At 39.0% G+C, this 13,931-nt stretch overlaps 1 protein-coding gene across 1 annotated transcript; it reads left to right on the forward strand.

The window, feature by feature from the left end:
- Positions 1–12,021: 12,021 nt before the first annotated feature.
- TNFRSF17 (TNF receptor superfamily member 17) lies at positions 12,022–13,931 on the forward strand. Its single transcript, XM_005420415.1, has 3 exons — positions 12,022–12,328; positions 12,472–12,603; positions 13,362–13,931. Exons 1-3 carry the CDS (start codon positions 12,214–12,216, stop codon positions 13,616–13,618), a joined length of 504 nt encoding a protein of 167 aa, XP_005420472.1. The 5' UTR covers positions 12,022–12,213; the 3' UTR covers positions 13,619–13,931.

Here is a 13,931-nt window from a genome sequence, read left to right on the forward strand (position 1 = left end):
CGCAAGAACTACAATACCCGTCATGCCACGCGCGCGCACCCGCGCCCCGCCTCCCGAGGACAGACGGGAAATGGAGTTGCCTGCGTTCCTTGAGCGCTCAGGAACTGCAACTCCCGGCGGCCCCCGCGCGCGCCGTGCGTCCCTGCTGACCCCGCCCCCTTTTCCAGGGGGATGCGGAACGTGGGGTTGGCGCGAACGCCTCAGGCTGGAGCGGAACCGCCCGGGTCAGCGACCCGCGGTGTAAAATCACATCGAACCCGTTCTGTGGAGCAGGGATGCACAGGGACAGGACAGGCGGGACAGGAACCGCCCGGGTCAGCTCCCATCGCTTCACACCGAACCCGTCCTGGAGGGCAGAGGGGGCTGCAGAGCTCCCGGGGGAGCTGTGGGAGCGCACGGCCTCCCACGGGATGCAAGAAGGAACGCTGCTGTACCTGTCCAGCCAAAAGTGGACAGGATGCAGGGAAAGTTCCAATTTTGGTCATCCCATAGGACCCTTTGACTTGGTTGCTACCATGTAAAAAACCCATCCAGTTAAGCCAGAGTCAGTAGGACTTTGCAAAGACTTGAGGCCCTCCCGCCACTGGTATGACTCTTAGAAGTTTTTAAGACAAAAATATCATCCAACGAACCCAAAAAACATCGCTTGAAGTTAAGTATATTTGGAGGAAACAGCACAGAACAGAACAAGTAGATTTTGGTTGTGGGGCTGCATGAGGCTGTGGCAGCATTTCGTTGTAGGGTACAGTGTGTTTATAGCTACACAAAGCAAATACTTGGGAGTTTCTTGGAGCGCTGACACATGAGGAGCGAGCCATCTGCAACATTATTCATATCAGAACACTCGAGGACAGAATACAGAGTTGTTTTGAAAGCAGGTGGTCTTAGAACTAAAAATGCAATATCTCCCTTTGGTACAGAGTCCTGGGCAGTTTTGGTTGGAGAACAAAAGCTCTCCTGAAGGGGCATTTGTGTAATGTAATCCTGACATGAGAACCAGAGGGTTTCTGGCTGCACACCAGCAGCAACATGTGGGCCATGGACAAACAAAAACTTCTACAGGTGTTAATGGAAATATGGGTTTCCAACAGATCATAGCCAGGGAAAACATTAGTGTGCAGGGTAGCACTTACAAAAGCAAAAAACCAAAAAAAAAACCAATCCAAAAAACCAACAAAACCAAAGCCTCGCTAACACCACAGAAAGTTCATTTTGGAAGAAAAAGCATCACTTATAATGAGAGACTAAAAACTTCTGCCTAAGTGGAAGCCTTTCCTTCAAGCCCCACCAAGAGGCTAACCCTAACCCTGTTCTCTGGCACAGAGTTACTCTCGTTTTCAGACATTGTCAGTGTCTACTTTTCAAATCGAGTATAATTAAGGAAGACTCTCACCTGTGCTACTGTTGTAATATTTGGAATTTTGTCAAGCTGCAAGTAAGTCCCAGCTGTGCACGGCAATCACTTTTCTGTTTAACAAAAGGAAAAGTAGTACACAGTGCATTGTTTGGGTTTGTTTTCTTTTAGCTCTAACCTTTGCTTGTTAGGTGACATTTATTAGCCAAGAGGTGTCTGATACATTTCACATAGTACAGAAACAAGGTAGCACCATATCAGCACTCAGGGATTACTGGTGTTGAATAATGGCTGGAACTGCACTGGAGAGCAAGCTGCAGGCATTCTGCTGACAGAGTGACTTGTTACTGAACACTTTTTACTGTCTCTGTGAGCATGGAACAGGTTTATAATGAGTGCAACACTGTACTGCAAACTGGTGTTTGGTTTGAGCCCTGACACAGCCTACAGGTCAGGAAAGCCTCGACTGGAGGCAGGAGCTGCCTTTTCTGAGCAGTTAAGATGTACCTTAAGATGATCAGCACAAGGAACACAGACACAGCAACTCTTGCACCCTTTTTGGCATTCATTAAAAAAACTTCTTGAAGGTTTTTGAAATTGGCCTTCTTTGTGATGGCTCATGAAGTGGTGAGTTTTGATAATTTTTTATAATTTTCTGAGTTGTGATAATTTTTTTTGTGTTTGTGTAGGGAGAGTAGGGCCAAATATGTGTTTGATCAGAGGTGTAGAAGTGCATATTACCACTGATTTCAGGGGAAAAGAATTAGTTGTGTTTCACAACCTTTCTTCCTTCCTTGACAGGTACTTATTCCCTAGGTACTTGCTAGGATATAAACAATTAGTCCACAGAATTTCAAAAGATGCCAGACGTCCTTCAGAGTGTACCAACCTGTTTTGCAGGCTGTCACACATGGAATTGTGTAAACTCAAACACTACATTTTTAACAGGACTACTAGTTTGTTTTTCCACTTTGGAACAGCTGGTACTCAAAACAAAAGTGGAATTATGATAATTTTACTGGCAAAATATCCACTGGATGGTCCTGTTTACTTGAGGTTTTAAAGCATTATTAAAGCTTTTCTTGTTTAAATCTCTTCTGCATCAAAATGTTTCGAATAAATATACCAGCTCTTCATTTAATAAGTGCTAAAATGCTTTTCTTATTGAGAACTACCCATATAAATCCACTCTCATGTCATGAATGACTTAAGTGATCAAGACTGCTTAGAAAAGAGGAGTCTGGCCCAGCTTAGGGTTAACCTATGATGACTGAGGGGCAAAGAAATTGTCCCCCCACAACTGCAGTTCTTCCGTCCTTGTGCTGCCTCTGAGCTCTGAGACCCTGTGCTGAGTCTGTCCAGCTCATTACATTTAGTGACAGAATAATCCACTTTCTTTTTCCTCCTGGGCTACTCAGCTGAATCAAATAAGAGGCGTTTGACAACTGCTAGGGCTGGTGTAAAGTAAGAATGGGGAACAGGACTTCTTTTTTGGTGAGAGCAAGTTATTAATACAATAAACTATCCCAAGGCAGCTTCACCACTAATTTGCAGTCTGTGGTGAGTCAGTCCTGCAGCAGTGAAGTGGAGGGCTCTGTTCACATGCTATTAGAAACAGTGGCCTGTACTGTGGTAATAACTTCCACCCAAGCTCCCACAAGCACTTTGCAGCCTGGCAGGGACACTTGTGAAATACCAATGCTTTAGCCATGGGAACTGAAGCAGAAGAGAAAGATGGATTTCATTAGAAAGCTCCAAACAGGTGAACAGCTTCAAGAAGTTACTTGCTCACCACCAACAGGTAAGTTTCTAAAATTCCATAAACTACTAACAGCCTTAAAATGGGAAGAGAGTTGTTTTAGGCTTGAGTTATGATTGAATTAACTCAGTTTACCTTGACATCAACTTCCTGAGCTACTGCAACATGGGAAGAAACAATTTGGCTGAGACTGGGAGGAGCAGGAAAGGAATACAACTTCCCTTTCTGGTGTGGCAGCAAGCTGGGATTGGAGTGACACAGTGTGAGCCATACCCTGATATTTAAAGGTATTCAAATATGTACAGTAGCTATGCACCTGGATGAGTAACCTGGTATTTAGAATTGCTTTGAAGTCAGAAAGAGCCTTTAAAAACAAAGCCAAAGGAACAAGTTATTTACTTAGGAGAAAGAAAGGACAGGAGGCAAATTATTAGAAGGTTGACTAGGTGCCAGGAATTCATAAACTAATGTTCTTGAAGCCTGGTAAATTCTCTCTCCAGGTAGTCTGTGGAGGTGTAGCTGAGAACTAGAGAATAGAAAACACAACTGTTTCAGCATGATGGCTTCATTAAGAGTCAAGTCTCTCCTAAGCTTTACTGGTGCCCGTGGAAGTGTCAGTAAATAAAGAGGCTTTTATATTTACACAAGACCATGTCTAATCCAAACTAAGACATCTTGCCCTGGAAACATCTTTTTACTGATTTGTTGTTCCAATACTGCTATTTAACAAATGCTCTTTCTGGCCTGTTCCTCTCCCTGTGCTGGGCATCGGCAGAACTGCAGTCCATGAATTCCCTCATGGAAATGTATTTGAAGCTATTTCATTGGAAGAATTTCAAATAAAAGTCTTCTTTGGTTTTCCTAATGTAGCACCAGAGCATAAGCTCTGTTTCACAGTCCAATCATAGAATTAGTCCACATCTGCAAAGGAATTTAGAATTTGTCTCACATTTCATTGTGGGTTGGCAATGATATTTTGGAGCTGGATTCTTCTTTTTGAGGGCTCCAATCTAGTTAAAGCCTTTTTTGATGGCTCCTTTTGGAGCAATTAAACACATACTGCAGGCTTCAAAAATGGCATAAAGTTAATTGGTTTTCTTTTAGATAGCAAAAGAAATAAATTAATTGCTACACCAAAATGCCAGTTTGTAATTTTGTGTCCATCTTCTCAGCTCTCAAATACTTCACATGCCCAGCTCATTATTTTTAAAAATAGTCATGTGTATCTCTCACTTCTATGTGTATACACAACCTTTATTCTCCTTGATTGTGTATCTCTAAAAAGAAAGACTGAAAGGTCTTTTTTGCAAGTGCCATCCCTTTTTTCAGGTGACTCTAACTGGAGGCTTAGAGCTCTCAGCTGTGTGATCTATTGCTTAGTTACCCTGTATTGTTTAGGTCTCAGAGATGTATAAGTTGGGTTCTTGGTGGATCTTTGCTCACAATGCCTCTCTTTGAATGCACAGGCAGTGCAGTTCCTCCTTAGACAGAATTTCTTCTGTGGTTTTGATACCGTGAGACTCCAGACTGAAAAATATGAGTAGGAGAGTAGTTTAGATAAGTAGTTTTTCTGTCAAAACTGTTGTGTGTGTGGGTTTCTTGCTATCAAAGCTCAAAGGAAACAAAGATGGGGATTTAGGTGTGCACATTGTGAAGAACCTGTGTGTAGTTTATAAATCTATGACAGTTAAAATGTTGTAAATAGCAGAGGGATTGCTTAATGTGGAAGGAATGTGCTGAGCAAAGAACGCACATCCAAGGAAGGGAAGAGTGAGATCACTTAAATGATGTAAACAGTGACTGAGCTGGGGCTAGGAAGGTTACAGACAGGAGGGAATCTATTTTGAAGAAAGGCAGAGATTATGGTTTCAGAGATCTGAAAGCCAGGCGTAGGATTGGTGGGAGGAGGCATCATGTCAATCAAAATACTGAAGCAGCTGAAAAGAAATCTTGTGAAGCATAATCCAGACCTCTGTTTTTCTGTTCTTATGCTTTCTTTTAGATCAGCAATATTTTCATTAGAAAATAAACCTTTTGCTTCCTTAGAAGCAGCATGGCCAGCAGGACCAGCGCAGTCACCGCTGAGGCCACACCTGGAGTGCTGTGTCCAGCTCTGGGCCCCTCAGGACAAGAACTGGACATGGAGGTGCTGGATCATGTCCAGAGAAAGGAACAGAGCAGGGGAAGGGGCTGGAGCACAGGTGTGCTGAGGAGTGGCTGGGTATTAAAACACTGCTTATTCCCAGCCTTTCTGACTGCAGGGACTCCCTGACATGGAGGAGCTGCTGGATGCTGTGATAACTCCAGGCCAGATCTCCTGATATGGTCAGAGTTTTGTAACACTTAAGTTTTATATGGACAGTTTTCCATGCTGTCTGTCTCAAGGGAGGGGGAAATAGAGAACTGGTTCCATGTGGGATTTTCATGTGCTTTCTTTGCACCTTCCTAATTCTCTGGAATCCCAGTTGAGGGAGCATGTTGTCCATTAGAGATCCCTTAAGATTTTAGTTTCAGTAATGACTAAAGCAGAATGGCATTATTGTTATGAAGGAAGAATAACAGCATCATGGGATTTTTAAAGCTGCTCTTCTATGGCTAGTTAACATGTTAACATTGTTGCAGAAAATAATTACTTCATTATGGAATTGTGAGAATGAAATAGTGAGCTTGTTTCTAAATAGGCTTAATTACTCTAGAAGTATTCTGTGCCAGTATTCTTATTCCAGAGACAGCAATTTGCATGGGGAATTATTCTGGAGTAGTGGTGGCTGAATCAATTACAATTTCCCTCCTGTCTAGAGAGAGAGCACACATTGACACTGTGATGCTGTACATGAGAATTTGAAAAAAGTGAATGTACATTACTCAAACCTCTGAATAGCTAGAGAATTTGGCTAAAATTACCAGAACAAAATTTTATGTTAGACTTTAGTGTATGCCAAACACTTCACATAATTCATAATTGTTCCTGCCCATTTGTTTTTATTGTAACTCCAATACTCCTGTTGGCATTATACCGCTGATGAGTTTCAGTTCATTGTGTCCACCTGCAAAATCACTAAAATAGTAGCACGTAAGAGATTATTTTTCCAACACAAAATGTGTTTACATTAAGAAATAAATTATATTTGCATTCTGTAAAAACTATTATACCAACACAAAAATGTCAGTGACATTCTAACAAACATTGGGTTAATCCAAACTTGCTTGCACAATTCCTTTCTTATGCATTGTCCTTAGTAGTTACATAACTATTCTGGCACATGTGGGATGTCAGAAAAATGAAAAGGTATCTTCTTTACCCCAAGGGTTTGCAGTCTATTAGGACTGCTTTCCTGTGCCTTCCTCTCTTCCATAAGCTGGTTCTTAGCTAAGTCAGCTTTGAACACAGTGGGGGACACAGAAGCTGTCTGTGATTTAATTGACTGTGTTTATACTATTGTTATTTTAATCACTATTTTAAAGGAACATTTTCTCTTCTGTTGTTTTGCTCTTTAATCCATTTTGGAAATACTCAATGTAGCACCAGCAACATCACTCTTTTCAAAGCTGTGGTCTAATTAAAATGTGCTGAACCAAACAGGCAAAATCCACATTGTTCTTGTTTTTGCTCTGTGTGCAAATGACATTAAACAATATTTTGTCTAAGAGCAGCATTGTTCTGTGCAGCTTGTAAAAGTTAATGAACATGATGAACCCTTTAATAGCTCCATTCTTTTATTTACTAGCAGTGTGTACCCCATTCCTAGAACAGCTTATCTCCTCCCAGCCATACAGTCAAAGCATGCACTTTACAAAGATGGATTTCTGAAAATAACTGTTTCAGAAAGTTTTAATACTGTTTGAGGAGATGACTGTCTGTAAAAATGCTGTTCCTTGAAGTGCAATAACCTTTGAGAAGAAAAAGCGGTGTTTTTGGTATGTACATTGGTCTTACAGATTTTTAGGATTGTTGAGGTGAGGTGATTTATAAGAGACTTTTTGGGGAGGGATTTATTCTGTAAATAGCTTTAGAGAATTGGAGAGGATCAGAACAAGCCTGTAGTATAAGATTTGACAGTGTAGGTCAGTTGCCTTAGTGAGTGGGAAAAAAAGAGCTGTGCCAGCACAAAGCCATCAATGTAGAAGCAACTATACAACCAGAAGAATTCCTTTGTCAGCCTAGCTAATGTTGTTTGTGAAGGGAATGTTATAGTCCTAGCAGAAAACCCTCTTTCTCTTGGTAAGTGCTATGTAATTGTGCCAGCAGAATTTCTGAAGTACAGTCAGGCAAAAAAGTTGGCACAAGCTTCAACAGAGAAACCCTGAAGCAGTGCCAGAACAAAACTTTGTTGTTTAAGTTATGTGTGGTAAACAGATCTCAAGTTATTGTTCTCTGAATGATGAATTTCAATCTTTAATCATTGACAGGATGATATTACTTACTTTGATTTTCCATCCAGAGTTCTCATTTTATTATTTTGGCTTAGACACAATAGCTTTTTTCAAATTAAATAGTGAAAGATAAAATTTTTCTTGACTGATTTCTGTCACGTAATATCAATTTAACATGTCACAAATAAGAACTGACAAGAATTTCTGGAACTCTTGAGTTTCTCCAGATGTTTAGCAAAACTAATAGTCATGTTTGGGTTCATGGCAGGAAATGCTCTGGCTGGATGTTCAGTGCTTGGTGTGCCTGTTTTCTGCCAGGGCAACATGGAACTGGAGGTGTTCTGCTCCCATGGGAGAAGGCTGAAACACTTGTGTATGTCTGTGTACAGCTCCAATGTGAATTTGTGCATGTCTGTGTACAGCTCCAATGTGAATTTGTGTATGTCTGTGTACAGCTCCAGAGTGAATTTGTGCATGTCTGTGTACAGCTCCAATGTGAATTTGTGTATGTCTGTGTACAGCTCCAGAGTGAATTTGTGTATGTCTGTGTACAGCTCCAAAGTGAACTTGTGTATGTCTGTGCACAGCTCCAAAGCTCCTGCTCTGTGCTGGGCTGTGCTCCCTTTATCTGTACTCTCTTCACCAGTAAAAATGATTTGATTTCTTGAAATCCTGTTCAGCAATTTGATACTCTACTAGAACTGTCAGTACTAAAACCATTATTCTAAACAACAATCAGAAAATATAATTTATACTGGTCTTTATAAATTGTCCCCAGATGTCACTCCTGAGTCAGACAGAAACATTTTAGAAACAAATCTGAGATTGGTTTTCCTTTTCTCTTTTTTCTTCCTGTTGTTTCTGCAGTTGATACTTATTTTCTTGCATTTTTTCCATTGCTCTCTTGAAGGATGCCAACTCCAGCAGGCCAACTTGTCTGAATTATTCTTAGAGGATATCTTGGGGAGTTTTTGAATTTCAGTTACAGTAATGTAACTGCAGAAATACTTCCCTGGCAATACTTTGTGATTTATGGTTAAATGATTATTGTAGTTAATAAATCCTTTCTTATTTTGTCCAACTCTGCTAATTTCTGCCATCCTTTTGAAGCAAAATCAAATTAAAATAAGAGAGCATTTATTAGCATCAATGTGTAATTGTTTGGAAAGCCAGTGCAAGCTCTGTAAATCCCATAACTGAACAAGAGCTGAAATGTAACTTTACTGGTAAGTAAGGCATATATTTATTATTCCCTAAAGGTAAATATCACAGTAGGAGAACCATCATTCCATACCATCATCTCATTTTTTTGTGTGTTTGCATAGTCTACATATAACAAATTGGTGTTCTGCTTAGAGGATTTAATGTCTACTATACAAGGCAGTGGAACAATTATTAACATAACATGACTACAGTTTCTAAGTAACAATATCTTTAATGTCACTTAATGAATTTATTCTTAGTGCTTCTGGTTTTTGTTTCATTCGTTGGCTGAATCCAATATTTTACTTTATAAACAGCTTCTCAATTCAGGTATAAAGCATCTCATATTAAAGCACACTTCTCCCAAAAAAGTGCTTAAAGCGTTGTTTGTTTGGTTGGTTTTTTTTTTAGTATTAGCTCCTTGCTATCAAAATTACTCAAAACTGAAGGTTGCACAAAAACCCTGTTAAGCTAGAAAATGTCTTTCTTACTCCTGGAAATAGATTTTGAAATAATGTGTGCTTTAGATGTGTAGTGGGATCTGTCAGTGGGATCTATTGCTTATCAAGATCAATTGATTACATGCTTGCTTTGTGCCCTTGAGGAGAGGAACTCCTGAATGTTAGGATGTGCAGAAAACAAAGGCAGCAGGCCATGACAACCATAATTCCTCACAGTTTTTTTAACCATTTGTTGCCTGTGTTTTGTCATTGCATACATCACTGGCACAGTGTACAGCTAAGGGAAAAAGGCTGGGACTCGAATGGTGGCTGCTTAAAGGAATGACACAGTAGAGACCCTTTACTGTCACTGCTCCCCAGTTTCCAATATGTGAAAAATGTATTGCTTAATTAGCAAGGATTTGTGGTTTGGGGCACATCTGTCAAAAAAATTAGTTTATCCTTAGAGGCTGTAAGCTTTGGGAAATAGTGGTCCAACTGTAGAGGGAGAATTATTGCTGTAAGAGAGAGCATCATTCTCCAGAGCTCTGATGAAATGAGCTGTACTGTGCCTTTTACTTGGGGGGAAGTTTCCTAGAGTTTGACTGAAAACATGAGACTACTTTGTATTTACTTTGTGTCTTACAAGAAATATGTTTGAACTCTAACCAGCCATAGAGGAAAACTTTCTGGCCAACTGAGAGAGAAAGCATTTCGGCCACAATATCTTATTATCCTATATATATAATCTCAAATAATTAGGCATAAATGAATTTCTACTGTACTTAGAGTTTGACAGGACTTTTCAAATTAAGACATTGGTGCATTAGTTCACCAAATGTGGATTTCTCTGGTGGACTTAGTTGCATGTTCCAATAAGTGATCAGCTGTTTATAGATATATATATTTTTTCTGTGTTGTTTCTGGCCTTTTTTCCAGGGCCTAGGATGTAAAACTCCATGAACTGACTGGATTAATGAATTCAATCTGCTTGCCATGTGGTCAAGTAAGCCCTCCAGCCCTTCCTCACGTTTCAGAGTAAACAGAGTGAAGAGCAGGACTATCCCTTTCACTAACACCAAGACATTTAATCATCTTATCTGTATATAATCTAACCACATCCTTGGTGGCCTCCAGACATAGGCACATTTTATTATTTCTTTCCTTGCTTTTAGATCAACATTTCCTTGCAAAGTCCCTTTAGAGTTTTTATGAATAATACCAATATCATATTGAACAGATATCAGTTGTAGGATACATCACAGCAGCACGTGGAGCAGGAGTGCATAACAAAGTCAACAAAGACAAATGCAAGGTGTTGCACCCCTGAAACAGCAATCCAGGAGTGCAGCAAAGGCTGGGATCTTTCACAGAAGTCAGTGCATAAAAGCTTAAAGAATTGGATCAGCTTGTCTGTCCTGAAATTCACTTACTGTACCTGTGGGTACCATGAAGTTGTGTCATGAGTATCATGAAGTGGTTTCATGAGTAGCTGCTCTCTTGAGATCACTGTTGAGAATGTGATTGTCTTCTCCATGGCTGAAAAGGCTAAACAGCATCTTAAAAGCAAAACCTGGAACTACTCTGTGCATAAAGTACCAAATGTGCTTCATCAGAACCAAGGATGGTATTGCAGCCATAAGTGAGGTTTCTTCCCCCAGAGCGTGATTATGGAACAAGGCAGAACCAGTTTTATGACTTCAGCACCAGCATTGACTTCCTAGAGAAAGTTCTGGCATAACCCACAGTCTCTATCCTTATTTTCTTCTGTCACACCTAAATCAGATTTCATCAATTCCTTTTAATCCACTAATCTTGAAGAGGGAGAAGAGCCTGTGATAGAAAGCCTTGAGCTGTGCACCTGGCCCATAGAAACAAGTGCAGAAGCCACAATAAGCATTTCCATCTGCTAGAGACCAGAACACAGATCTGTTAGACTGCTCCACTAAAAACAGTTTGTGTATTCCCACATGGTGCATTTTGTGGGAAAATGAGTCTCTAGTAATGGGCTTTGAAATTACAACCCCTTATACAATGTTTTCCTTTTATATTTCTGTAGTCAAAAAGGCAATTAACTTAAATATGATAAAGAAAGAAGCCTGTAGTTCTGTTCTGTCTGTGGCAGTGATACTGGATAGAGGCAGTTATTGCTACTTGCTAGAAATTAACTAATTTCTAACACTGCTAATTGCTAAAAATTAGTTAACTTTGTATTTAAAATAAATTATATTAGAATAAAACATCAAGATACAGGTTAGCTGTGTAAACTACTTTCATTGTGACAGTCTTTAGTCAAAGATTTTTATTTTTTCTGTGAGGAGACTAAATACATTTTCAGAAATGTTACATTCATTGAATATACATCTACCTGGCTGGGAAGAAGATGTCCTATAAAACTTTTCCATGCTGGGTACTCCAGTTTTAGCCCAATGACAGTTCTGTATTGTGGAAAAATAGGTGAAAAATAAGTGAAAAATGCAGATAACTTTTTGAATCAAAGTTGTAAAATATTAATATAGCACTTCTTTCATTATTAGAATGTAATCTTATTAAATTTTTCACAGAAATATGGTTATAAGCAAAAAAAAAAAAAAAAGCTAAAACCCCCAAAATGAACAAAAATACCAACCAAGCCCTAATAGGTGATAAATGAGACTAATTCAGAATTGAGAAGCAATCACCATGAAAAAAACTCCCCAGTTTTAGAGACAAGAACAATTATTATGACTTCTGTTTGGAGATCTTTCTTCTCTACAGTTTGTAGTACTTAGCACCTGCTCTAGAAACATCTTCTATAAATAACCATTTTCTGTTTCAGACAAAATTTACATTGAAAACTATCTTGGTGCAGCTGCTCAGTTTTTCTAAAATTGTGAATTGCCAAAAAAGGAATTCCTTGGGGACCTCAGAGTGAAATCCTTTTTCTGTAACATGATCCCGTGTAGTGGAGCTGTGATGGAAGTCCATTATTACTGCTAGCTGTTCTTAGAGTTGCTCAAACTGAGAGCTGAGAAGCCTTTTGTAGATGATCCTCACTCTTTCACAATTTCTGTGGCTTTGTAGTTCCATAATTACTGCTCCTGATGGCACAGTGCCCCAAAAATGAATACTTTGATAATTTGCTGCTCTCTTGTACTCCTTGTCACCTGCGGTGTTCCAGTGCACCACCGCCCTCCTGTGAAAACTACTGTGAGAAGAGTAAGTAGATTTCTGCAATACTCTGTGCCTGTGCTGGGCATCTTCATCTTGTATTTTACACTCAGGTTTGATGTGTTGGACATATTTACTGTACATGAGTTATTGTTTATGATTAATGTAATGCATCTCTTTTGTTTCATAAGGTACTGATTCAAGTGGAATCCTTTGGATTTGTTTGGGCATAGGGTTGATTTTAATATTCACTCTGTTTACCTTAATGGTCTTGTTTAAATGGAAGCACCTAAAGCAACTAAAAGAAAAACTGGAAAACACAGGTAAATAAGATCTTCATCAAAGAATTTTAGATCATTGTACATTTTAGCTACTCTTAACATGTAAAAACATTGTATATATTCCAGATTCTCATGACTGTCTTTGTTGGATTGTTTGGTCTTTGTTGGATTGTTTGGTATTCCTCAAATAGTCTCCATGAAATTATCATAGTTATTAGGGAATAAATATCCAGATGTTGACTTGCAGAAGCAGCAATTTCTCTTTGTTGGTTCTGGATCCCGTGAGGTTTGTGTTGTTGTATATTCATACCTGGCTTACTTGCTGCTGTTTGAGAAATCATTTATGAAAACTTAAAAGCAAAGGAATGCATTCCTTCACTGAATGCAAAAGGAATTGTTCCCAGGCAGAGGATACACATTCAAAATTAGCTTTTCATTTTATGAGACTTTAAATAATTTTATTTAATATTGTAGTCTGTGTGAAACATATGTGGTATATTTTGTGAAGGTGAAAAAAGGTTTTTTTCCATTTTGCAAATACTATATTTGTGAGTTTTCAGACAATAAATAATAACTGATTAGAAAACATGTTGAATTACTTCAATGCTTATTCTGAAGGAGGTTGTGTTGTCATAGAACAAAAGATTATCTTATGTAGCTACATCTTAAAATTTTCACTATACCTTAAAATTTTCATTGAGGTTAGAACATAGTTGGACCATAATGAAATCTGGATCTTTAAAGCTCTTTGTTCAGTATAGCATGATGTATGTACTAAATTAACTTCTGTGTATTTACAGACTCCGCTGTGGAGCCGAATGACATTCTCAAGGCTAATACTGAAAGCAGTGTGAACACAGAAGAAATCAGACACACACTTCCAAGTGAAACATTAATGTATTCAGTGGAAGAATGCACTTGCAGTGACTGTGGCTTGGTGAAACCTCACACTGGCTGTGAAACTTCATTTCCATTACCAGCTACTGAAGAACGAGCTACTGTTCTAGTTACCACCAAATCTTTTGATTATTACAACTATGTTCTGGGTGTTGGATGACTGGGAGAGGAGTGCATTTGTACTGAGTAATAATAAATGAGTTATTCCAGTATAGCTGTAAACCTTAATACTTGCAGTCAGTGGAGAAGGTAGTACATCATCCTTGGAGATCTTCCATTGTGCTTGCATTAATATTGTCATTATTTCTAATTCTAGTATTTCATTAGTCAAGTATTTCTACAGTAACCTCAGGCACTCAACTAGTTATTGGAATTTTTAATTTCAGAAAGTCCTTACATAGGACAGCTTTTTCTGCCTTTGGAGATTGTACCTACTTACAGCAGATATATACAAAATAAACAAGTTTGCAAAT

This window comes from Geospiza fortis, unplaced genomic scaffold (assembly GCF_000277835.1).
Source record: "Geospiza fortis unplaced genomic scaffold, GeoFor_1.0 scaffold237, whole genome shotgun sequence".
Classification (NCBI taxonomy): domain Eukaryota; kingdom Metazoa; phylum Chordata; class Aves; order Passeriformes; family Thraupidae; genus Geospiza; species Geospiza fortis.

What these genes read in the sequence shown, in the direction of transcription:
- TNFRSF17 (XM_005420415.1), top strand. Translation starts at nt 12,214, where the DNA reads ATGGCACAGTGCCCCAAAAATGAATACTTTGATAATTTGCTGCTCTCT. An exon ending in TGAAAACTACTGTGAGAAGA is followed by an intron (nt 12,329 to 12,471) that starts GTAAGTAGATTT and finishes TTGTTTCATAAG; the next exon opens with GTACTGATTCAAGTGGAATC. An exon ending in AGAAAAACTGGAAAACACAG is followed by an intron (nt 12,604 to 13,361) that starts GTAAATAAGATC and finishes GTGTATTTACAG; the next exon opens with ACTCCGCTGTGGAGCCGAAT.